General features: G+C 43.0%; 1 protein-coding gene across 7 annotated transcripts in view; it reads right to left on the bottom strand.

Moving 5' to 3' along the window:
* Positions 1 to 26,406, bottom strand: part of ATP8A1 (ATPase phospholipid transporting 8A1) — a 339,326-nt gene that overhangs the window by 213,452 nt on the left and 99,468 nt on the right. For all 7 annotated transcript variants that reach the window (XM_073608500.1, XM_073608506.1, XM_073608505.1 and 4 more), the window contains exon 5: positions 13,345 to 13,443. In XM_073608500.1, coding sequence (XP_073464601.1) covers positions 13,345 to 13,443 — 99 coding nt within the window. The remainder of the gene's footprint in view (positions 1 to 13,344; positions 13,444 to 26,406) is intronic.

Here is a 26,406-nt window from a genome sequence, read left to right as displayed (position 1 = left end):
CCTAAAACACTGGTGAGAGTCTGGCTTACAATATTTGATCGCATCATCACCCCAATCCTTTATGACAGTGAAATTTGGGGTCCTGTCACTACCCAGACCAATCCATCTGGAATTCTGCAAGCACATCCTCCAAGTTCATCGGAGTACTTCCAACAGCGCTTGCCAGTCTGAGCTGGGCAGATTTCTCTGCTCGCAGTACAGAAGGCGGCGCTATCATACTGGGACCACTCACAAAACAGCGTTCCTAACTTATACCACCATAAAGCCCTACTGATCAATAAGGACCAATTCAGGCCATGCAGCAGCTCATCAGCGCCTTGTCTATCACAAACCCAACTCAGCCTGACAAAAGGAAATGAAATAGACTCCAAGAAACTGTGGACTTAAAGATTCATTACACGGACTCACAACCCATACCCCCCAATAAAATATAATTTAAAACACAAAACCTCCCAGAGGACACACAATACTATTATAGGTAAGACCACATAGGGGTTTGTTTACTAAAGGTAAATCCACTTGGATGTGCAGTCCCTGTATGCGCTGCATACTAGCTCATTATGCCTTACAGGCTTTTTTTTGTTTAACCACTTCACATCCCGCCCGTATTCATATGACGTCCGCAGGAAGGATCTCCCATCCTGGACAGGCATCATATGATGTCCTGTGCTCCCTGGCCTTCTTGGGGGGCGCGCCCGCCACATCACATCACTCGGGAGCCAATGCGCACCCGCGATTACCTGATAACAGAGCAGAGTGGTAAACACACAGATCCACGTCCTGTCAGGTGAGAGAAGACCGATGGTGTGTTCCCAGTACAGAGGAACCCCGATCGGTCTCCTCCCCTAGTGAGTCCCCACCCCCAACAGTTAGAATCACTCCTTAGGACACACTTAACCCCTTGATCTCCCCCTAGTGTTAATCCCTTCCCTGCCAGTGACATTTATACAGTAATCAGTGCATTTTTATAGCACTGATCGCTGTACAAATGTGAATGGTCCCAAAATGGTGTCAAAAGTGTCCGATATGTCCGCCGCAATTTCAGTGTCACGATAAAAATCGCAGATCGACGCCATTACTAGTAAAAAAAAAATTTTTTAAATAATAAAAATGCCATAAAACTATCCCCTATTTTGTAGACACTATAACTTTTACGCAAACCAATATACGCTTATTGCGATTTTTTTTACCAAAAATATGTAGAATACATATTGGCCTAAACTGAGTAAACAATTTGTTTTTTTTTTTTTAAATAGGGATAATTTATTATAGTAAAAAATATTGTGTTTTTCTCAAACTTGTCACTCTTCTTTTGTTTATAGCACAAAAAATAAAAAACCCAGAGATGATTAAATACCACCAAAAGAAAGCTCTATTTGTAGGGAAAAAATGATAAAAAAATTCATTTGGGTACAGTGTTGCATGACCGCGCAATTGTCATTCAAAGTGCGACAGGGCTGAAAACTGAAAATTGGCCTGGGCAGAAAGGTGATAAAAATGCCCTGTATTGAAGTGGTTAAAAAAAAAAAAATTGTGCGGATATACAACAGCTTTAAAAATAGTTATATGAATACATAATGAATGGCTATTATTTCTACATCACAATTCGGAGACATATTCCGATGCGCATATTATAAATGAGTATTGCTCTCGGAATAATCTATACAGAGTCAGCTCTCGAACCGTGTCTAGAGATCAAAAGAAGAGAGCAGAGAAATCTATACAGCAATAGGAAAGTCATCTGCTAAATAAACTATTACACGCACAGGCACACATAGGCTGTTAAGCCTGGCAGTGGGAAAAAGAGCCGCTCTCATTATGTATTGATTATGTGAGAAGCACTGAATCAAACAGAAAGCCGTCTATGACCAACCCTGACAAAGCATCACAGCCAGCAGCAGAAAATGAATGAGTATTGTTTGAGGCTTCCTTCCAGCACCAAACCACAGATACCGACAACGCTCATATCACACTTTTACGAATAACAAATATTGATCTCCATTAAAGCAAAACCCCAGGCTAATGAAGAACAGCTGTTGATACCCTCAGGAAAAACATTTATTTTTTATATCAAGAAAATTCTGGTTTCAGGCTTACAGTAAAAATTGAGGCAACCATGATGTCTTGTGGCAGCTTTTATACTGAAAAAGTGTGGCGTAAAGCAAACCTTCACATCCTCCTTTTACTTTCTATAGTATTAACCGCCCATCTTAAAAACATAGAAACGTGACAGTAGAAAAAGGCAGAGCAGTCCTTTTTATATTTTAGGTTAGCTTTTTTGTCTAAGTTTAGATCTAGGTTTGTCCCAAGCATGTTTGAAGCCATTTACTGTTGACTGGCTCACTACCTCTGATGGAAGTTTATTTTAATCGTCAACTACTCATTCAGTAAAATAATACTTTCTAAGATTAGTTTTGAATAAGGATGAGCCCAGGCGTGTTCGCAAAGCGCACGTGCGGAGCCCGCCAGGAAGTCGGCACTGCACAGCGCTAATCACAGGTAGGGAGACATTTCCCGATCTCTGCAGTCGCACATCGGGACAATGTGCCGACTTCCTGGCGGGCTCCGCACGTGTGCTTTGCGAACATGCCTGAGCTCATCCTTAGTTTTGAACTTTTCTCCAGTTTGAGGTCATGTCCCTGTGTTCTTGATTTTGGTTTCATATTGGAAAAAACTGTACCTGAACTATATTCACCCCCTTGATGTATTTAAAGGTTTCAATCAGTCTCCTTTCCCCTTCTTTCGTCCAGACTGTACATATTAAGTTCCAGAAGTCGCTCTCGATGTGTTTTATCCCCCAAACCTTTCACTATTTTTATTAGTCATAGATATCTTTATGTTTTGCAGGTACATTTTTTTCCCCTCATCAGTCTGCACTTCTTGGTTTTTCATCTAGGCGAGAATGATGTGGATATGTTGCCTGCAGCCTACTGGGATACTCACATCATGCATCCTAAGAGGTTTCAGGGCCATTTACCATACATTGCGCATGAGCTGTGAAATATCATGGCAGTGCCAACTGCAAGAATCCAGGAGACACAGTAGGTTTCCGATGATGTAAACAAAGATGGTGGTGTGGGACCCAACATGCAGTGGCAGAACAGCAGTTTACAACAGACAGTGCTGGATTGGCTACGAACGAGAGAATTTTTTTGGGGATCCAAACAAGCAAGTTAAAGTGGAAGTAAACGCTCCCATCCTTTTCAGCCAAGGAAGCCGCCATCTTAGCCTCTTTTTGATCTGCAACTGCCACGGTGCTGTACATATGATCAGTTATGACACCAGTCATCTGATGGCTTGATAGTTTGGTTGGGAGTACAAGTAAATGTGACAGTTGGTATTCCCAGCATGCCAGGAATGTAACTGTAGCTCTTCTAATCACAACCCTTGGACTGAGTGTGTATGGAGTTATTTGGCTACATCTGTCCTGGCCAGTCTCAGGTGCAGCCAGTTGTGCAACGATTTGGGTACATCTATTCTGGCGAGTCCCAGGCATGTGTCTGCCTACCTGGGTATATTTATTCAGGCGAGTCCAAAGCATGTGTCTGCCTACCTGGGTATATTTATCCAGGCAAGTCCAAAGCATGTGTCTGCCTACCTGGGTATATTTATCCAGGCAAGTCCAAAGCATGTGTCTGCCTACCTGGGTATATTTATCCAGGCGAGTCCAAAGCATGTGTCTGCCTACCTGGGTATATTTATCCAGGCGAGTCCAAAGCATGTGTCTGCCTACCTGGGTATATTTATCCAGGTAAGTCCAAAGCATGTGTCTGCCTACCTGGGTATATTTATCCAGGCGAGTCCAAAGCATGTGTCTGCCTACCTGGGTATATTTATCCAGGTAAGTCCAAAGCATGTGTCTGCCTACCTGGGTATATTTATCCAGGCAAGTCCAAAGCATGTGTCTGCCTACCTGGGTATATTTATTCAGGCGAGCCTAAGGCACGTGTCTGGCTACCTGGGTATATTTATTCAGGTGAGCCCAAAGCATGTGTCTGGCTACAACTGCAGGTAAGCCCTAGCCCAGCTATGCGGTTACCTGAGGGACCCCCTAATTACATTGGAGCTGTAAGTATGAAGTAATATGACAGATTTTGTGTATTGAAAAGTGCTTTTTAATTAAAGGGTTGAAAGAGCATCTGCCCAAATCTTCCTTTCATTCTCCTGCACTGAACTGGAAACATAAAAGGAAGCAATAGTTTGGTTGCTAGGAGCAGAAAGAATAGTTCTTTCTTCTTTTATCTTGATAAACAAAGCCCTTGACTGAGCTGGCCTGAGCAGAAAGATGAACATTAAAGAGTACCTGTCACCCATGAAAATTGAAAACCTGAGGACCAACCTAATAATTAGATATAATTATTTGAAGCAAATGACGGTATTGTTTAACGAGACTTATTGTGCCTCGTACAGCACGTGAGCAAATGTTTCCTGGTAAGTTATTAAACCCTTTATGTTTTTTGGGGGGAAAACTATCAGATTTTAGCTTTCATCAGATAGTGGTTAGGCTACTGCTAAAGCGCATGTCTGGGTAAAATTCAAACAAAACATATGCAGTACATCTCATACATATGTAATACATGCACAACGCCTCATATTTTATTCCCTTAAAACCCTGCAAAGTACAGAAAGCAACTGTTGACCTCACAGATAAGCACTCTGCTCATAACTACATAACATGCCCTTTTCTGGACAAAAATGACAAGAAATGGTGTCAGCCCTGCCCAGTTGTCTTTCGTTAAACAACTTAACCACTCTCACTCTTCTCATGTCCACTATATATGGGAGGAAATGTTCTATAGTCCATTAAATGAACTGGGAAGTTTTTAAGAGAACACTGGAGATGAGCAAAGAACAGCACTGAATTTTACACGCAATCAATATTTTTTTTCACACTTATCAAACAGATCTTATGAAATGCTTTCAATATTTTACAGTTTTAAATATTAAAAAGGTACAAATTTGTAAAAAAAAAAAAAAAAAAAAACACATGTTATACGTACCCGCTCTGTGTAGCGGTTTTGCAGAGCAGCCCCGATCCTCCTCTTCTCAGGTCCCCCGCTGGCACTCATAGAATGTATGAAGGTTAAAAACCTTCAGCCTTTACAACCACTTTAACTTTAGATTTTAACAGCTGCTGCAGCGGCGCTTTGCGGGCGGTCTTAACCCTTTTTCGGCCACAAGCAAGGGTTAAAAGCATACCGTTGGCGGCCGAAAAACCTCCGTAAAAACTGCCGCTAAAAATAGCCCCCAATGCCCCAATGTGAAAGTAGCCTTAATATTTCAAATTTAACAGACCAAAAATAAAAAAAAAATAAAAAATAAGAGACGTTCATTGTTAGGGTTTATAGGATTTTAACAAAAGATATTCTATTGCCCGTTATGGTTCAATGCATTTTGCACATTTTTGTGTTTTTTATTTACACTGATAGTGTTTACATAATATAAAACGCCTTATAGGGTAAAGGGAACCATATCAATCCCTGCCCTAGTAGACTGTGTGTAATTTAAAAAAAAAAAAAATTTTTGAGCCAGAGTGAAAGAGTTAAATTCAGTTACAAATGTTAAAGTGTTATTAAACCCACAACAGTAAAATCAGTCTGTATATGCAGTAAATCATGCTTGTTATACTCACTGTGGAACCTAAGGGGTTAATCCACTGCATAGTGTAAAAAGGCTGTTTGATCCTGTCTTCTCTGATCCTCCCCTGCTTCCACTGACTCCGAAACAAGTCCGGATAAGACAGTAAGGCCCCTTTCACGATGGGGTGGTGGGCGCATTGGCGGTAAAGCTATTTTTAGCGGCGCTTTACCGTCAATTTCGCGGCTCTACTCGGCCACTAGCGGGGAGCTTTTACTGCCCGCTAGCGGCTGAGAAAGGGCTAAAACCACCTGCAAAGCGCTGCTGCGACAGCACTTTGCCGGCGGTAAAGCCATGCTGCCCGTTGATTTCAATGGGCAGGAGCAGCGGAGGAGTGGTATACAAACCGCTCCAAAGATGCTGCTAGCAGGACTCTTTTTAGCGTCCTGCCAGCCCACCGCTCCAGTATGAAAGCCCTCAGGAGGGGCTCTTTAAGGGCGCTTTGCAGGGGCTAATTTTAGTGCCGTAGCGCCTGAAAAGCGCCCCAGAGTGTAAGGCCCATTACAGGATTCCGGCTACACATGCTCAGTTTGGTGTGTATTGCTAGAGTTTTTTTTTTTTCTTGGGAGGGTGCATGTGATCCGCACATGGTCAATAAGCACTGTCCAGACAGAGGGTCAGGGATCCTGATAGGACAGCTCAGTGCAGTATGAAAACGCCTACTACAAGATTTAACCAGGAACTGATAGAAGTCACAAGACTGCTATATACTGCTAATGAGAAAAGGTATCTAGTAGTTTACATTTACTAAAACGCATTGCCATGTTCAGTGTACTGTGGGAGACCAGATATAGCGAATGTGGGGTCCTGGGTTTAGTAACACTTTAAGATAACAAAAAGTACACACAATTTGGCAAAGTGATGGGTTTCATCTGAGGGCCCATTTACATTATGCTGCATGTTAGCATGCATTGCACCAACGTGGTTCTAAAAGCAGATTTCTTCCCTTAATGCATTCTCTGCAATAAAGGTAAAAAACTTTAGATGCAGCTTCCCCACTCCAATATACTTACCGGTGTTTTGCCGAAAACTCCAACTCGCCAAAATCTCCAACCACGTCACTTCCAGTGACTCTGCACCAATAACTGGAGATATGGACAAGTTGGCCATTTTGACAGAACAGCGGCAGCTTGTACACTAAGGTACACCATATAATGAGTGGACATTGTTTAGTCCGCCCAGTACTAACCAACAACACGGCTCTCTCCAAGACGGCGACAATTTTTTTCCTCCTTACTCAGGGTTCTGTCAAACCAGCCAACTCCAGTCCTCAAGTACCCCCAACAGGTCATGTTTTCAGCCTTTATTTTACACAGGCGTTTTGTTCAGTTTTACTGCCTTAGTAATGACCACAGCCGTTTCATCTGAGGGAAATCCTGAAAACAAGACCTGTTGGGGGTACGTGAGGACTGGCGTGGAGAAACATTGCCGTACTGTATACGCTGCCTCTGTTCTGTGAAAACAGGCAACTCGTCGAAATCTCCAATTATTGCTGCTGGAGAGTCACCGGAAGTGAGGTGGTTGGAGATTTTGGCGAATTGGAGGTTGGCAGACCACTGGATCACAACCCCAATCCAATGATGTGCATTAGAGCAGAGGCTCTCCCTCATTGGCTGCCGCTGCTGTCAATCATAGCCAGTGAGGAGGGAGCAGGGCCAAGCCCTGCTTGCTAAAGGAACACTCGGAGAGAGGGAGGAGCCAGGAGAGCCAGCAGGAAATCCATAAAGAGAAGGATCAGGCTGATCTTGGCAAAACCATTGCCTAGAGCAGATAAGTAGGACATGTTTCATTTACAATCACTATATGGCATTATATTGATTTGAATAGGCTACTTAACTCATCAGAATGCACCAAAAAAGGCATGTGCAGCATTTCTGGCAGTGCATTACACTGCGATGCACATCCATGGGCAAGATGAGTTGGGGTGCCATTCAAAGTAAATGGCGTTGCATCACACAAATTCAGGCAACATGCGCATTACTGCACTTAAATAAGTCCTTAGGTACCTTGTACAGATTGCCCTTAACATCTAATCTTCTCTCTTGTGCTTTGCTTCCAATGCTATTTTAATGAACTAGTGTTATAATATTTTTAGATGTAGATTTTGCTTTATAAAATCTGATTACATTTTAGGAAAATAAAATGTAATATGGTACAAGGTACTGTCACAGTACAAAGTTAACCTCACACTCCAGCAAAAGCTACAGAAATGTGTCTATAAAAAAGACTTTTGTTTTGTGGCCAATTATGTGCGATAACTGCAGAGGCACCTGTTAACCCCAATGTAATCTATTGTTTACAGAAGGCCTCCAGCATTGCCTGAGTGGTCTGAAATTCAGAGGCACTGTATGAGAACATAGATATACACTAAACAATGGTTGTATTAGAGATACACTGCAGGCTGGCACTGAATCAGAAGCAGAGCTGCAGCACAATGATGTCATCGTTTTCTATGAGGATCTAGTTACTTGTGAGCACAATCTGGCGGCTGTGAAGGGCCAGCTACAGAGCAAAGCCGTATACAAGCAGCATCTCTCTCCTACTCCGACAGATTCCTTCACAGTTTATGGGAACGCTCAATATAGTCCGCGAGGCTGATTTTATGAACACAGCTCCATCTGATTTATAGTCAGTTTTCATATCTCCAAGTGAAGAAGCATAGACCATTCTGGTATCATGAACGCTTTGCTGACAAATTAGAGGATGTACATTAAACCAGCGCCTCTCAAACTTTTTACATCATAGGAACCTTTGAAATAACTTTTAGGTCTCTGGGAACCGTCTCCTAAAATAAATTCATCAGGGACAGCGAGAAGAATGACCCTTACCATTGGTGCTCAGTGTGAAGAATGACCCTCTTACAGTGGTGGTCACACATAATGTCACCCTTACCAACAGTGAAAGAGAACACTGGTGTCATGCCCCTGGCTCAATCGAGTGGCACTGGACCTATGCTGGCCTCATCAGATGGGAGGTCAATCAGCCACAGCACAAGTAACTCCAGCAACCTCTACTAATCAACTTCTGTTCAATGGCCCTGTTGGTATTTCCTTGCTTGATCAGTGCCGCAGGCAACAGACTGCAGTGCTGATCCGTGTACATATAAGCATATTCAGTGCATCCGGAAAGTATTCACAGCGCTTCACTTTTTCCACATTTTATGTTAGAGCCTTATTTTAAAATTGATTAAATGAATTTTCCTCAAAATTCTACAAACAATACCCCATAATGACAACGTGAAAGTTTGTTTGAAATTTTTGCAAATTTATAAAAAAAAAATCCAATGTACATAAGTATTTACAGCCTTTGCTCAATACTTTGCTGAAGCACCTTTGGCACCAATTACAGCCTCAAGTCTTTTTGTGTGTGATGCTACAAGTTTGGCACACCTATTTTTGGGCAGTTTCTCCCATTCTTCTTTGCAGGACCTCTCAAGCTCCATCAGGTTGGATGGGGAGCGTCGGTGCACAGCCATTTCCAGATCTGTCCAGAGAGGTTTAAATCAGGTTCAAGCCTGGGCTCTGGCTGGGCCACTCAAGGACATTCACAGAGTTGTTACGTAGCCACTCCTTTGTTATCTTGGCTGTGTGCTTAGAGTTGCTGTCCTGTTGGAAGATGAATCGTAGCCCCAGTCTGAGGTCCAGAGTGCTCTGGAGCAAGTTTTCATCAAGGATGTCTCTGTACATTGCTGCATTCATCTTTCCCTTGATTCTGACTAGTCTCCCAGTTCCTGCTGCTAAAAAAAACATCCCCACAGCATGATGCTGCCACCACCATGCTTTACTGAATGGATGGTATTGTCCAGGTGATGAGCGGTGCCCGGTTTCCCCCAGACATGACGCTTGCCATTCAGGCCAAAGAGTTCAATCTTTGTTTCATTAGACCAGAGAATTTTGTTTCTCATGGTCTAAGAGTCCTTCAGGTGCCTTTTGGCAAACTCCAGGTGGGCTGTCATGTGCCTTTTACTGAGGAGTGGTTTTCGTCTGGCCACTCTACCATACATGCCTGATTGGTAGAGTGCTGGAGAGATGGTTGTTATTCTGGAAGGTTCTCCTCTCTCCAGAGAAATGCTGGAGCTCTGTCAGAGTGACCATTGGGTTCTTGGTCATCTCCTTGACCAAGGCCCTTCTCCCCCGATCGCTCAGTTTGGCTAAGCGGCCTGCTCTAGTATGAGTCCTGGTGGTTCCAATTTTTCCATTACCTTCATTGCTGCAGAAATTTTTCTGTACCCTTCCCCAAATCTGTGCCTCAATACAATCCTGTCTTGGAGGTCTACAGACAATTCCTTGGACTTCATGGCTTGGTTTGTGCTCTGACAAGCACTGCGACCTTATATAGACAGGTGTGTGCCTTTCCAAATCTTGTCCAATCAACTGAATTTATCACAAGTGGACTCCAATCAAGTTGTAGAAACATATCAAGGATGATCAGTGGAAACAGTATGTACCTGAGCTCAGTTTTGAGTGTCATGGCAAAGGCTGTGAATACTTAAGTACATGTGATTTTTATTGTTTTTTATTTTTAAGAAATTTGCAAAGATTTTAAACAAACTTTTGTCCACATTGTCATTATAGGTAACGTTTGTAGAATTTTAAGGAAAATAATGAATTTAATCCATTATGGAATAAGGCTGTAACATAACAAAATGTTTAAAAAAGTGAAGCGCTGTGAATAATTTCCGGATGCACTGTACACACAAAAACACTTGCTCTGCAAATTAGTAAAAATGTGGCCATTTACCGTTTATATCAGTGCAAACATGTGCTACAGCTGACTGAACACACTGTCGGAAAGTTAACTTCAGTCTTTCAACCATACACAACGCGATAATGGCAAGATTTCCTCGACAAGCTGCAATACTAAAACTGTGTCCGATTCACACCTGATAATAGCTACATCCATTACATAATTACATAATAAACATTGGGGGAAGAAAAGGTTAGTTAATGCTAATTACCAATCATTTTTATCCAGAGTAGAAAGAATGAGATGCCCCACACTGTCTCTCAATCAATATTCAGCTGGCATCAGATAACGAACACTCCCTTCCACTTCCTGTTTAAACAGGAAATTATATCAGCATTTTGCCATCCTAAAAGGCTAAGTTCACTTTTTTTTTTCCTCTAAATTTCACTTGCTCTATGTACCAATAATTTATTAAAACACTTATTTTGCAAAAATAAAAAAGCTTTCCCCTAATTCTACTCACGCATACCTCACTGTCCTCATGGCTGTTTGAAAACATTGCTCCATTACTTCTGCCTTACTTCCTAGACAGAGTTGACCAGCTGATCTCCTTAGCACACACCCTGCATCATCTACCCTAAGCTGGTCAACTCCTTCCTGTGTCATGACCTGAAGTCTGTCCAGGAAGTAAGGCAGAAGTAATGGAAGATTGTTTTCAAACAGCCATGAGGACAGTGAGGCAAGTGTGTGTGTGTAGAATAAATGGAAAGCTTTATTTTTGCAAAAGTAGTACATTAATGCTATATTGGTACAAAGGGGTGCTGGAATTTAGAAGAAAAAAAAAATATAGAACTTTGAGCAATGCATACTTGTATGCATACTTGTAAAACAGTAAGGCTATGTTCACACTTGCTTTGATGAAGGCTTCTTAGCCAAAACACATCAGAATATATTCTGTACCCACCTAGCGAATAAAGTACTTTTATTCCAGAACAAGCCGAGTTGCCAGCCTTTATGTACTGCGGGAACATGCTTTCCCTCAACACACAAATGTGCCGCCCTTTATCAGACATGTGTCGGTGCCATTAATAACTGGCACCCGCATGCCATCTTGCCAATGCACTCATTACTGTGGTAACATGTATATTGGACCTTGTATATTATTGCTTCGCTGGCTCCCTACATTTTTGGATTTAAGGTTTCACCTGTCCCTGTTCAAACACCTGAAACTCATTCACTAGTAGGTATTCTATGGTGATTTTATACAGTTTATCTGTTTTTCTTTGGTTTCTCTTACTGATATTTATGCGAATACCCACTATATTATATTTGCTTTTTCATAGTTTTGGAAACAATTTTTCCTGCCTACTCGAGCTCTACATATTGCTGCACTTCCCATTATAGGTCTTCTAAGCATTTTCCAATCTAAAGTACCTTTCAATGCTATTTTGTCTCCTGTGAGTCTCCCCTACTTGGCTCAACATATGCTTTTTAATATAACATGTCTCTCTATGTTTGTGCAATAGCTGTGATTTTAATGGCAATGTATCTCATTTCAGAGAGTGAGAGTCGTTCTTTTGTCTCTTACTTGTTATGCCTTTGAACCTTGGTCGTGTCCTGAAGAAGCCTAACGGCGAAACGCGTAGACGCACAAGGGCTCAATGTACAAACTGTAACATATGCATGGATACGATGTTTTTAACCTCCCTTAATATTATGTTTATACTTTGTAATGTGATGAATATATTTTGTGTCATCTCTCTATTGTTTCCTGGCCTATAAAGTCCGACCTTTTGGAAATGCTCTCAGTAGCACCCCCGCCCCCTTTTTTTCTCCCTAAATTTACGGATGTGGCAATCTAGTGCTTCTCCTTTTCAATTGTGGTAACATAGTATCATGCATTTTGTGCACGCAATTTTTAAAAAATGGTCAGGAACATTTCTCGCGCATAAGGCAGCCATTTGGAAATTAATGGGCTGCCCTAAACATAACGTGAACACAGAAGTGGGTTCAGTGCCCACCTGAAATCGCATCTCATGTAAATGGGCTCCTAAATCCTAAATTAATAAGTTGCAGATGTCCTATGGTCTAATTGTGCGTAAAGACAAGTAAATGGGAGTAAGCGTATACATGAGTAAAATTTTCCTTCATTGCCAGCATTGCAATATACACGCATAAACACACACATGCGATTAATTACAGCACTCAAATGTAAAATTTTCGATTTTTGTTTTACGGCGCTGTACTTTTCGATTACTGATCTTTACGCATTTTTTACTCCCATGTGCAAGAGGCCTAAGTCAGTATTGGGGAAAGATCAGCTGCAGAGAGATCATAGGCAATACTGGGGACTAGTCCTTTGCACTTCTTTTGCCTTTCTTTGGGCACAGCCTCTTGAATGACACCCAGGTTACCCGAGGGGCCAATTATCACTCAAGCACATCTGACATGATCGCAAAGAAATTCTTAAAATCAAGAGAAATGCTTACTTTCACTCAGCTATTTACAGGCAGCATTTGACCCCTTTGTGAAAACAAAATACCAAGCTAAGGCACTGCTACCTGTGGCTGCTTATCTCACTACAGTGCTGCTGACTGTTCCCCTTGCTGGAAAGAAAGCTGTACATGATGACCTATAGTGCGAGGCTCTTCCTGCTTATGCCTTAATTTAAACTGTCCTGCCCATCATGCAACTTTTCTGATGCTTCTTGAATATTCCTCCACCAGTCATCAGGGTGGCAGAAGAAGCCCTACCTCTCTACCAAGATGGCTGTCACCCCATGGAGACCATGCAAAAGAAAGCATGGTAAAAATCAGCAATGGGAAAAAAGATAAGCTGCAGGGAGCCTGAGGGCAATACTGGTCCTTTGTACTCTGATTTCTATTTTTGAGCACAGCTTCCACAGCAAAGGTCCTCTTTAAAACCTAAAATGTTTACTGTGGGAAAGGCATGGAAATTAATCCATAAAAGCAAAAATTATCAAGGAAATGAGGGATATTTAACTGTCAATAGCATACTTACAACATCCTCTATGATTTCCTTTACTGCAGCTACGGCTAAAATGAAGAGCAGTGGAACCAGGGTTGTGTAGCGACCAGTTGGCGATACATCTGGAATTTGCTGAAAAGAAACAAAAACAGGTTTAATGAGTAAATTCAAGAAAAATACACACATACACAAAATAAAAATACACTAATACAAATCTGTCACAAATCTGACCGCATTTGAAGAGAAGATCAAAGTGTTGTGGAGTGATTTCAAACAAAAATATAGACATCACACCAGCCCACATTCTAAAATTCCTGCATGCTGAAGGACGTTGGGCAAGGGCAGTGCGATGCATTGTTACAACTATTTTATGAAGTCTCATAGCAACCACTTACCCACTGGGCACTTAAACCCCCTTCCTAACCAGACCAATTTTCAGCTTTCTGTGCGCTTACATTTCAAATGACAAATTATTCAGTCATGCAACACTGTACCTATATGAAATTTTTTTTCACACAAATAGAGCTTTCTTTTGGTGGTATTTAATCACGGCTTTTTTTTTTTTAATTTTTTTTGCACTATAAAATGGACTGAAAATTCTTAAGACTCTAACAAGCCAGGAAAGTACAAATACCCCCCAAATGAACCATTTTTGGAAAGTAGACATTCCAGGGTATTTAGTAAGAGGCATGGTGAGTTTTTTGAAGTTGTATTTTTTTCCCACAATTCTTTGCAAAAATCAAGATTTTTTTTTTTTTTTCACAAAACTGTTGTATTAGCAGTTTATTTCTCACATACAGCATATGCATAGCACAAATTACACCCCAAAATACATTCTACTACTCCTCCTGAGTATGGCAATACCACATGTGTGAGACTTTTAAACAGCCTGGCCACATATGGAGGCCCAACATGTAGGGAGCGCCATCAGGCGTTCTTGGAGCATAAATTACACATCTAATTTCTTGACTACCTCTTGCACTTTTGAAGGCCCTGGAGCACCAGGACAATGGAAACATCCCAAAAATTACCCCATTTTGGAAAGAAAACACCCCAACATATTATCTATGAGGCATAATGAGTCTTTTGAACATTTTTTTCAAAAAAGTTTGTGGAAAATGTGGAAAGAAAATGAAAACTCTTTTTTACACAAAGTTGTCAATTTATACAATATTTCTAAACACATAGCAATGTACATACCAAAAATTACACCCCAAAATAGATTTTCCTACTCCTCCCGAGTATAACGATACCACATGTGAGACTTTTCCACAGCGTGGCCACATAGAGAAGTCCAACATGCAGGGAGCACCATCAGGTGTTCTAGGGGCATACATTTCAAATCTAATTTGACTACCTATTACACTTTTGTGAGGCACTGTAGTGGCATGGATGAGAACTGATGTGGCATGAATGGGGATGGATGAGCATGAATGGGGATGGATGAGCCATGGATGGGGATGGATGAGCCATGGATGGGGATGGATGAGCCATGGATGGGGATGGATGAGCCATGGATGGGGATGGATGAGCCATGGATGGGGATGGATGAGCCATGGATGGGGATGGATGAGCCATGGATGGGGATGGATGAGCCATGGATGGGGATGGCTGAGTACGGCTGGGGGTGGATGGGATGGCTGAGCATGGATGGATGGCTGAGTATGGCAGAGTGGATGGATGGCTGAGCATGGATGGATGGATGAGTATTGCTGAGTATGGATGGATGGCTGAGCATGGATGGATGGATGGATGAGTATTGCTGAGTATGGATGGATGGCTGAGCATGGATGGATGGATGAGTATTGCCGAGTATGGATGGATGGATAAATATTACGGAGTTTGGATGGATGGCTGGGTATGGCTGAGTATGGATGGATGAGTATTGCTAAGTATGGATGGATGGCTGAGTATTGCTGATTATAAATGGGATGGCTGAGCATGGATGCATGGATGAGTCCCCGAATCGTCACAGAGCAGCGTGTTGGGCACTACAGATACAGCCCACGGCGCTGCTGCACCCGATCTCTCCCCTCTCCGCTCACACTGTACATGATGGGAGGGCAGGGTTTAGTTCTGCTTTAAATCAGGGTGGATAAAAATCGATGATAAAAAAAGGTTTTTTTATTTAAATCAGATTTTGTTTAATTTAAATCAGATTTTATTTAAAATTGGATTTTTTTGATTTTTATCAAATTTATTTTAATAAAATGCTTTTGGAGTAAAAATGTATTTAAAGATAGTTTTCTATTTAGGATAGAATAATAATTTACTTTATGCAGCATGAAATGGAGCTTAGTTATGTAGCATGAGGCAGTATATTCTGCAATATTTTACATTTTTTGGTAAACGCATTTAATGAATCCAAGCTCTGCAAGTTGAGATAACATGCACTCTATTGATGCATTCACAGACTTTCACAGTAACCATGAGATAAAACAAAGTTCAGGAATATACCTTTATCCCATTGTTTTGCAAATCTATGTACACTACAAACTGTATGATTGAATCGGTTCTGATATTGCTGTTTTACTAACCTGACAGCTTATTTTTCTAAATAGGAAACACTTAATTTTGTTTGCAAATATTAAAGATTCTAACTACCAGCAAGAATGAGTCCTTACATTTAAAGAGCACCTGTCATTTTAGATCCATCATGGCAGCGCCAGTTAGCAGGCATCCAATCACCTGCTGCCTCCACGTTGTGTCACTACCGCATAACCAGCCGCCCCATTAAAGTGAATGGGACCGTTGGCAGGTCAGAGGAGGAGCCACTCTGGGACAGAGATGACAGTTGCTCTTTAAAAATTATGATTTAAATCAAGCCTTTTTACTAGCAATTTAAATTATTATTTAAATAGACTTTATTTAAATCAAATCCATTCTGCTTTAAATCATCAACTGTAGCAAAAAACCTATAGAGAGATGGAAGCTTGTGACTCTGTTTGTGCCCGGCAAATAACAGATATAATCATCAGGAATGAGGTACTTTAATTAGAGAAGTGTTCCCTGTCCAAGGACTTTCTTGGCCAATGACTGCCTTTAACATGATTATCTCTTACTTATTGTACAGCGCCAGCCAATTCCCCAGTATTTAGTCATTATGGAATAGAGACACACATCATAACGATACAAAAAGTAATTGAAGACAAAACCTACACGGGCCCTCGCTTAGATCAACACATCATTTTAATGATCGTAAAACGAAGCACAAGGAACATGGCACACAGGCCTGCAGTCCAGATATTGCTCTATGGTCACTTCTCAGTTCAGCACAGTACACAAAACCATTTCCGATGCTCATTAACTGTGTACCAGACTGAATGGAAGTCACATGGAGCCCAGAGCAGACATGCTGGAGACTCGGCTCCTATTCTTGTCAGATAACTACATCATAATTCAAAGAGCTGGAGCTCTGTCAGAGTCCAGAAATCACACCACATACTGCGATTTTGTTTAGCTCATTTAATGGTTCTTCACACCCAAACACACAAATTGTCTTCCCCCCAAACAATGAAAATGGTACACGAGTCTGCGACTTGCACTACTGAGTAACAGCAGGAAAAGTGATTTGAAAACAGCATGCATTTTAAAGTGCGTCAGTTTTTCTTTCCTTTGACAGAGAAGACGACCCACTTCTACACAACTGTATAGAAAGCATTTCTGTGCAATCGTCTGTCCAGGTTTATACATTGAAATGAAATGTCCTCCATCACATTTTCTTTCATATTTGCAAAAGGGATTAAAGTAGAATAGGCAACACTTTTTTTTTTCATTTTGGATAAAGTAAGGGAGTGTTATAACCCCTGTCAGATTTTTTTTCCCCTCGCCATCTGTGTACCATTGTGGAGATTTACCTTCACTTCCTGCCCCATTGCTAAACAGGAAGTGAGAGGAAATCCCTGCAAATTAAAGTGATTGTAAAGTCTTGTTTTTTTTTTTTAATAACAAAAAACATGTTATACTTACCTCCTCTGTGAACTGGATTTTCACAGAGCAGCCTGGATCCTCCTCTTCATGAGTTCCTATTCGGCTCTCCTGGCCCCTCCCTCCTGTTGGGTGCCCCCACAGCAAGCAGCTTGCTATGGGGGCACCCGAGCCGAGTCACAGCTCTGTGTGTCCAGTCAGACATGGAGCTGCGGCCCTTAACTGACTGACTTTGATTGACAGCAGCAGGAGCCAATGGCGTCACACTGCTGTCTCAGCCAATGAGGGGGGGAGTCCCAGATGGCGAAAACATTCCTATAACATCGCTAGAGGAACCTCCGGTAAGTATTAAGGGGGCTGCTGCACACAGAAGGCTTTTTATCTTAAAGTGGATTTCCGTCTAGGAAAAAAAAAAAATAAAATAAAAGTCAGCAGCTACAAATACTGCAGCTGCTGACTTAATATATGGACACTTACCTGTCCAGGGAGCCCACGATGTCCTCACTCGAAGCCGACCCGTCCCTCAGCTCTGGGTGCAGGCGCCAACATCCTTACTAAGGTAAACAGGCTGTGAAGCTGCAAGGCTTCACTTCCCGTTTCCTACTGTGCATGCGCAATCTGAATGGTCCCTGCTGTCTTCTGGGACCTGTGTGTCTCCCAGAAGACAGCGGGGGGGGAATCCAATCAGCGGAAGTTCAATTTCTGGGTGGAACTCCGCTTTATTGCACAGAATGCATTAAGATTAAAAACCTTCTGACTTTACAACTCCTTTAAGGGAGTTAATTGGGGCCCCTGCGGTCACCAGAACTAGTGGCCCCATTGGAAAATTTCACCTCTATTACTTTGGTGACAACTCAAAATTTAGAATTTTCTTTTAACTTTCAATGACAGTGGTAAACAGGACAAATAGAGAGGTAGAATCTCCTTAACAGGGACAGACAGCACTAAAAAACAAAGTATTCTAATCCCTCTGCACTCTATCAAAAACTAAAAAAAAAGTTTAGCCTTTAGTTATACTTTTGTCGTGTACACACGAGCGGAATGTCCGACAGAAAGAGTCCAACGGGAGCTTTTCATCATATATTCCGATCGTGTGTATGCACCATTAGACTTTTTACGTCGAAAACTCTGTCGGACCTAGAAAGAGAACATGTTCTAAATTTTTCCGACGGAACCAATTCCTATCGGGAAAACAGTCTGTATGCTGTTCCAACGTACCAAAAACGATGCATGCTCCGAAGCAAGTACGAGACGGAAGCTATTGGCTATTGAACTTGCGTTTTCTAGTCCCGACGTACGTGTTGTACATCACTGCGTTCTGGACGGTCGGAATTTGGTGTGACCATGTGTATTAGGGTTGTCCCGATACCACTTTTTTAGGACCGAGTACAAGTACCGATACTTTTTTTCAAGTACTCGCCGATACCGATTACCGATACTTTTTTTTTAATGTCACGTGACAGTGTTTTTTGTTTTTTTTTAGGGGGGGGGGGGGTGAACGGTGTGTGTGTGTGTTTTTTTTTTTCATTTACATTTATTATTTTTTACAATTTAATTTTTTTATTCTTTATTGCACTATGTGTGTGTTTTTTTTTTAATCAGCCCTGTTGGGGGGCTTTGGTGAGATATCAGGGGTCCTAACAGACCTCTGATATCTCCCCCTTGAGACAGAGAAAGAGACAGAGGATAGAGATTCCCCAGTCCCTTTCTCTGCAGCGTCAGCTGCACTCAGAATGAATGGAGAGAAGACAGCGGCTCCTCTCCATTCATAAACTGACACATTGTAATCACAGGAGATTACAATGTTTCAGTTATGTGAATAGACAGAGTCAGCTGACTCTGTCCATTCACACAGCAGAGAGATAGCAGAATGGAGGGGACAGAGGAAGAGAGAGGGGGACACCGGAAAGCTGGAACGGATGGGGACAGCGGAGGGGGACAGAGCAAAGAAGGAGGACAGCGGAGGGGGTCAGAGGAATGGAGGGGGACAAAGCAACGGAGCAGGACAGCGGAGCGGCACAGAGGAACGGAGGGGGACAGAGCAACGGAGCAGGACAGCGGAGCGGGACAGAGGAACGGAGGGGGATAGAGCAACGGAGCAGGACAGCGGAGGGGGACAGAGGAACGGAGGGGGACTAAGGGGGATGAGGTGACAGTCAGCGGTGATCGTGTGTGGGGGAGTTACAAGCACCGATCACCGCTGTATGTCACTAAAGCAGCTGAAAGCCGCGGGGGGAGAAGCTTGTAACTCCCCCACGCGCCAATCACCGCTGACAGTCAAGGTATCGGGGGAAGCATCGGGAGCATTTGCCCGAGTACAAGTACTCGGGCAAATGCTCGGTATCGGTGCCGATACCAATACTAGTATCGGTATCGGGACAACCCTAGTGTGTATGCAAGACAGCTTGAGCGGAATTCCGTGGGAAAAACCTTCAGAGTTTATTCCGACGGGAAAACCGGTCATGTGTACAGGGCATAAGGGCTTGTTCACACCACCAGCGTGTGTGCTAAGACACAAATGCACTGGTGTGCATTGCATAAGGGCAGTGGTGAGTGATGTTAGATATTGTTACAAATACCATGGTTTACTTACTTTTTTAAAGAACAACTTAGCTGGATCTAAGCACCAAAAAAAACCCCACCTTTTTATTTAATTCTTATTATTCAACACAAAACTCACGTCTCCATGCTTGATTTAGTTGAGAAAAAAAAAAAAAAGCACCCCCCCCCCCCCCTAGGATTTCTAGCCATGGCCATCTTGAGTAAGGGCAGATGATTCATGTAGCATTTATGCCCTGGAATCCATCTGCCCTTCACTCAGGTATGCAGACAGGAGGGTGTGCTTAGCTGAGAAAGCCCCCTTCCCTCCTCCAGATAAAAGAAAGAAAATGCTCAGGAAGACTCCAGAGATGTATGACATTTTGCCCTAGATAAGAAGCCAGAAAGTAAAAAAAAAATGAAAAAAAAAAAAGAATGAAAAAAACTTTTAAATATAATCTACCTCCCTGTATTTACTAATGCTAGCAGCATATGGATTAAAAATAGGTAATGTTGTTAATGAGGAGAGTAAAGTTCTGCTTTAACAAAATGTCACTTAGTTTAAGGAAGTGAATCTGAGGATAGATATGGGAACTGTCACTGTCAACCCGTTTCTAAAAGTAAAGGCCGCAGGGCTGTCCACCTAGTGAGGTTACACATTATCAGTGTATTATATGTAACCCAGATTCAGGTCATTTGAGTGTAATTTTCAGCTACGCTTAAATTAGAAGCCACTTTTTTGTTTTGGAATTTGCATTGCTGTATTGATGCAACTTTCCTGTTCCATCAAATCCCAAAGGTGCTCTATTGGATTGAGATCTGGTGATTGTGGAAGCCATTGGAGTACAGTGACCTCATTGTCATCTTCAAGAAACCAGTGGTGAGATGATTTGAGCTTTGTGACATGGTGTATTATTCCGCTGGAAGGAGTCATCAGAAGATGGGTTCACTGTAGTCATAAAGGGATGGAGATGGTCAGCAACAATACTCAGGTGGGCCGTGGCATTTAAACAATGCTCAATTTGTACTAAGGGGCCCAAAGTGTGCCAAGAAAATATCCCCCACACCATTACACCACCAGCCTGAACCGTTGATACAAGGCAGGATGGATCCATGCTTTCATGTTGTTATTCCAAATTCTGACTCTACCATCTGAATGTTGCAGCTGAAATCGAGACTCATCAGACCAGGCAAAGTTTTTCCAATCTTCTATTGTCCAATTTTGGTGAGCTTGTGTGAATTGTAGCCTCATTTTCCTGTTCTTAGATGACAGGAGTGGCACCCGGTGTGGTCTTCTGCTCCTGTAGCCCATCTGCTTCAAGGTTTGATGTGCTGTGCGTTCAGAGAGGGTATTCTGCACACCTTGGTTGTAACGAGTGGTTATTTGAGTTACTGTTGCCTATCATCGCGAACCAGACAGCCCATTTTCATCTGATAAGGCATTTTCCTCCACACAACTGCTGTGCACTGGATATTTTCTCTTTTTCGGACCACTTTCTGTAAACCCTAGAAATTGTTGTGCATAAAAGCCCAGTAGATCAACAGTTTTTTGAAATACTCAGACCAGCCCGTTTGAGTTGCTGCCACACGATTGGCTGATTAGCAATTTTTGTTACCAAGCAATTGAACAGGTGTACCTAATAAAGTGGCCATCTATTTAAAAGGCCGTCTCATTAGTATGCTTAGTGAAATGTCTGCATGTTTACCAGCATCAAAACATTGCTACAGATTGCAAATGCCTAAAAAAACTAATGTACCACAATTTAAAGAATTTGAATGGGTAACCTGCTGTGAAGAGTGCTGAAATGACAAGAATCCTAATAAGCAGAAAAGAGAAATTCAGCAACTGGACAGCTCACAGTGCAGAGCCGATTGTTCCTCAGCCCCTAGTAATATGCTGTCTGGCAGACTCCCACTGCATGGAGCAATCACTAGCAGCCTGCCTTTACCAACAAGGACTCCATCTGTGCATACCTTCCCAGAGAACACTGCCTGAAGTGTCCCTACTCTGTAACACCCAAATTTGCAGGGAGCTCGGCGGGATGTTTGTTTGTTGAGCGCCCACAATGCACTGCATGCTGTACAGTGCATTCTAGGGCCCTGATTGGCCAAAATACTGCACCTGACCGCTGGTCAGGTGCAAGGCTTTGCCCAATTAGAGCACAGTGTAAATAGCTGGTTAAGGAGCAGGCCTGGAAAGTCGGCCACTGCATCCTATTTAGCTGTCATAGGGCTTCCCTGTTGACAGCTGAATAAAAAAAAAAAAATGAAAATTGCTTACAATAGAAAATGTGAAAATGGACAGTGTACAGAGCAGCATGTGTGCTGCATTGTATTTTCTGATAGCGTATATACTCGAGTATAAGCCAACCCGAATATAAGCCGAGGCACCTAATTTTACCACAAAAAACTGGGAAAACTTATTGACTCGAGTATAAGCCTAGGGTGAGAAATGTGCGGCTACTGTAAGTGGAAAAGAGGATCAACAATGCCCATTTGCAGCCTCACTGTGCCCGTTTGCAGCCATAGGTCCCCCGAACTTCAAACTCAGTAGTTAAGGGTTCCTAGATGCCCCCTAACTGCAGACAAAATTTGGGGTCTTTGGTCCTGAAATGACATTGCTGCAGATGGACACAGTTGACCAACTCTGGGGCACTGTATCTCAGGGTCATTTGGTGCAAGGAAGCCCAGCTTTGGATATGATGTAGTGCTAGCTCTACTTAGCACTACATCATATCCAAAGCTGGGGTTCCTAGCACCAAGTGGCCCAGAGATACGGGGCCCCAGAGTCGGTTCGGAAAGTGTCATTCTCTGCTGCAGAAAAGTGCTTGACTCGAGTATAAACCGAGGAGGGCATTTTCAAAACAAAGAAAAAAGTGCTGAAAAACTCGGCTTATACTCGAGTATATACGGTATGTAACAAATAGCCAACTAATCAATTATGAAAACAGTTGACAACTCTGTTTTCATAATAGATTATTTCGATTAGTTGTTTCAGCCCTAAACTCCATGCAACAATATATCAGAGAACTACTAAAACTTTCCAGAAACCAGTCTACTCACTTTGTTAATTAGTGAAAACCAAAGTTTGCAATGGGTCCTGCTTCCACCATATTGCTGAGCTGCATCACATTCTTTGCCGCAGTCAAGTCAATGGAAGGAAAGTACCAGTAAATGCGTTTTTTTTCCACAGTAAATAAACAAAAATAGAAAACTGCTTAAAATGGCATACACTAATCACAAAAAAAAAAAAAAGTGCTCATTCACAGCCCCCTAAAACTCTATTCTTAAAGCCCCTGCCCCCTTTCTTCATTTTCTATGTAGCGCTCTTGCTTTTCCCTAATAGCAGAGTGCTCCACCAAGGCCCAATATCATCCTCTGATCTCAGGAGCCCCTGTTCTCTCAATCATTCCCTAACAAGATTCCATGAATGTCTGCTGTCCTCCCCCCACCCACCTCATGACCTTGCATTGCCGCAAACTACCCCATCTGCAGCTCTCGCTTCCTCCCCAAGAAGGGACTTTGAAACTGTATGCAAGCAAATGCCTCCAAACACTTGTACCAACACCATTCAATCGCCCTCAATCCATTTTTTGGACATCAAAAAAAAAAACGTAAGCAGTAAAACCGTTGTAAACCGCAGTTGAAATTTTTGCCAAGGTTGTAGCATAAAACCTAGGTTCATACTACTGCGATTTCATATGCGACTTGAGTTGTACAGAACCAAGACAATGGAAATAACATGCAGCACAGCATCGCACCAATTTTGGAAAAAAAGGTCCCCACGATTTTGGCCCCATAAAATTCAATGAAAATGCACCAAAAATGCATCCACATGTGATTTGATGCACTTCTGATGCAATTTCAGTGGTTTTTCCCCCTGTCAGAGCAGATAAGCCGATAAGACACTGGCCAAAACCAACAACACAGAGGCTTGAAAATCGCATGTTAAAGTAGCAAGCAAGTCCCTGGGAATGTTTGACCATTCTTCCAGAAGCACAAAAGTGTGTGAGGTCAGGCACCGATGTTGGACGAGAAGGCCAAGCTTGCAGTCTCCGCTCTAAGTCATTCTATCGGGTTGAGGTCAGGACTCTGTGCAGGCCAGTCAAGTTCCTCCACCCCAAAGTCGCTCATCCATGTCTTTATGGACCTTGCTTTGTGCACTGGTCCAAATATCATTTGATGGAGGGGGGATTATGGTGTGGGGTTGTTTTTCAGGGCTTGGGCCAGCGAAAGGAACTCATAGCGTAGGTTCACACAAAAATTGAACCTCCGCTTTTCGGAACCCTCCCCCTCTCTGGTGTCACATTTGCCACCTTTCGGGGGGGGGCAGATACCTGTCTAAGACAGGTATTTGCACCCACTTCCGGCTTAGACTCCCAGGGGAGTCTGGGCCTCTTTCCGTCCCCACTGTGCTGTCTGCTGGGACACACACGGGTCCCAGAGACAGCGGGGACCAGTTAGGAAGCGCAGCGCGACTCGCGCATGCGCAGTAGGGAACCGGGAAGTGAAGTCACTTCACTTCCTGATTCCCTTACAGAGAATGGCGGCGGCAGCACCCGAGGACCGACTCGGTCTCGGGTGCCAACATCGCTGGACCCTGGGACAGGTGAGTGTCCTTATTTTAAAAAAGTCAGCAGCTGCCGTATTTGTAGCTGCTGACTTTTAAAAAAAAAATTTTCGCGGGACTCCCTCTTTAAGGAGTCAGCATACCAAGACATTTTGGACAATTTTGTGCTCCCAACTTTGTGGGAACAGTTTGCGGATGGCCCCTTCCTGTTCCAACATGACTGCTCACCAGTGCACAAAACAAGGGCCAACTCAGTATTGAACCCTGCAGACTAAGACGCCATTAAAGTTCATGTGTGTGTAAAGGCAGGCGTCACAATACTTTTGGATATATACATGCATACACACACTGTATATATACTTGAAGTTACCCACCAAAACACAGGTGAGAAGTTGCAACATTAAAAAGTTTGTGTGTGAACCCAACTATTTGTTAAAGAAAGAACATGAACGGAGGATGTCCTCTAAAGATGTAAAATGGGTTTATGGAGAAGCCTGTGCCTAGTACAAGTATTCCCAAATGGGTACACATTTACCAGCCCATATAAAATACCAATACCAGGAGGGTGGCAAAAATGTGGTTGAACTACAGGGTTTTACCTAAATACCGGCCGAAGCCACGTCCTCCCCCAAATTGTAAGTATAAAAAAGGTCTTACTCTCACACTGTCTCTAACAACCTCACACTATAGAATTTTCAGAATCTAATACATACCTCCCAACATTTGAACTTCAGAATGAGGGACCTCGGAGGAGGGACAAGAACTGCGGTTTGTGTAGCACGCTGTGGTAAAATATGGGCGTGGCCAATCGCATAGCAGTGGGTAGGGGCTTAAGGGATGTGGTTAAACAAAACCCATTCCCCGATCCCAGCCCGGCTTCATCCATTTCACCGATCCCAGCCCAGCTCCATCTATTCGCCCAATCCCAGCTCCATCCATTCGCCCAATCCCAGCCCCAACCATTCCCCAAACCGAACCCGGCTCCATCCATCCCTTGATCCCATCCCCATCTATCCCCCAATGCCATCCCAACTCTATCCATCTCCCAATCCCATCCAGGCTCCATTCATCTCCCGATCCTTCCCCCTGATCCCAACCCAGCTCCATCTACCACCTGATCCCATCCAAGGCTCCATCCATCCCCTGATCCCATCCCAGATCCATCCTTTCCCCGGATCCCATCTCGGCTCCATCCTTCCCCCTCACCTTCTGCACGTCTCATGTACACAGAAATCATCACAGACCTCAGATCAGCCGCGTTCTGGCAGATTGGTGTATTGCTCTTCGCCTCCTCCTCTGTGTACAGGAAAACACAGGAGGAAGAGGCAGCTGGGGAGAGATGCTGGCTGCCATCCAAAGTGTAGCTCGCGGCGTGCGGGAACCAAGAAGCCTTGAACACGCCGCGGGTGTTTCAGGACTCAGCCCATATTCGCAGGTACACCCGTGACATGGCTTAAATTCTGGGACGGTGCCTGTGAATCAGGGACGGTTGGGAGGTATGCTAATACAGCCTCTCTGTACTCAAATCAATCCACATATATGATAAACTTTAAAGTATTACTAAACCCAACATTAAAATCAGTCTGTATATGCAGTAAAGCATGCTTGTTATACTCACTGTGGAACCTAAGGGGTTATCCTTCTGTGTTAAAAAGCCTGTTTGATCCCATCTTCTCTGATCCTCCTCTCCTTCCACTGACTCCTAATAATTTCCTGATAATACAGAGCCTCAGGCTGCACAAGCTCAGTTTGTTGTGTATTGCTAGAGAAGATTTTTTATTTTTTCTTGGGAGGATGCATGTGATCAGCACAGGGCCAATCAGCACTGTCCAGAGTGTCAGGGGTCTTGCAGTCTTATGGGTCAGTCAGAAAACTTCTCCTACAAGCTTTAACCGCTTCTGGACCGCCCCAATACATTTACTGCAGCAGGGCGGCCTCATATGTACCTGTATGTGATTTCACTCTTCCTAGCGAAATCACACACAGGTACGTATGAGGCCGCTCTGCTGCAGTAAATGTACGTGGGGCGGTCCAAAAGCTGTTAAAGCTTGTAGGAGGAG

The sequence above is a fragment of the Aquarana catesbeiana genome, linkage group LG01 (assembly GCF_042186555.1).
Source record: "Aquarana catesbeiana isolate 2022-GZ linkage group LG01, ASM4218655v1, whole genome shotgun sequence".
Classification (NCBI taxonomy): domain Eukaryota; kingdom Metazoa; phylum Chordata; class Amphibia; order Anura; family Ranidae; genus Aquarana; species Aquarana catesbeiana.
The sequence above is the reverse complement of the archived record's forward strand: the minus strand, read 5'-3'. Positions and strand labels throughout refer to the sequence as shown.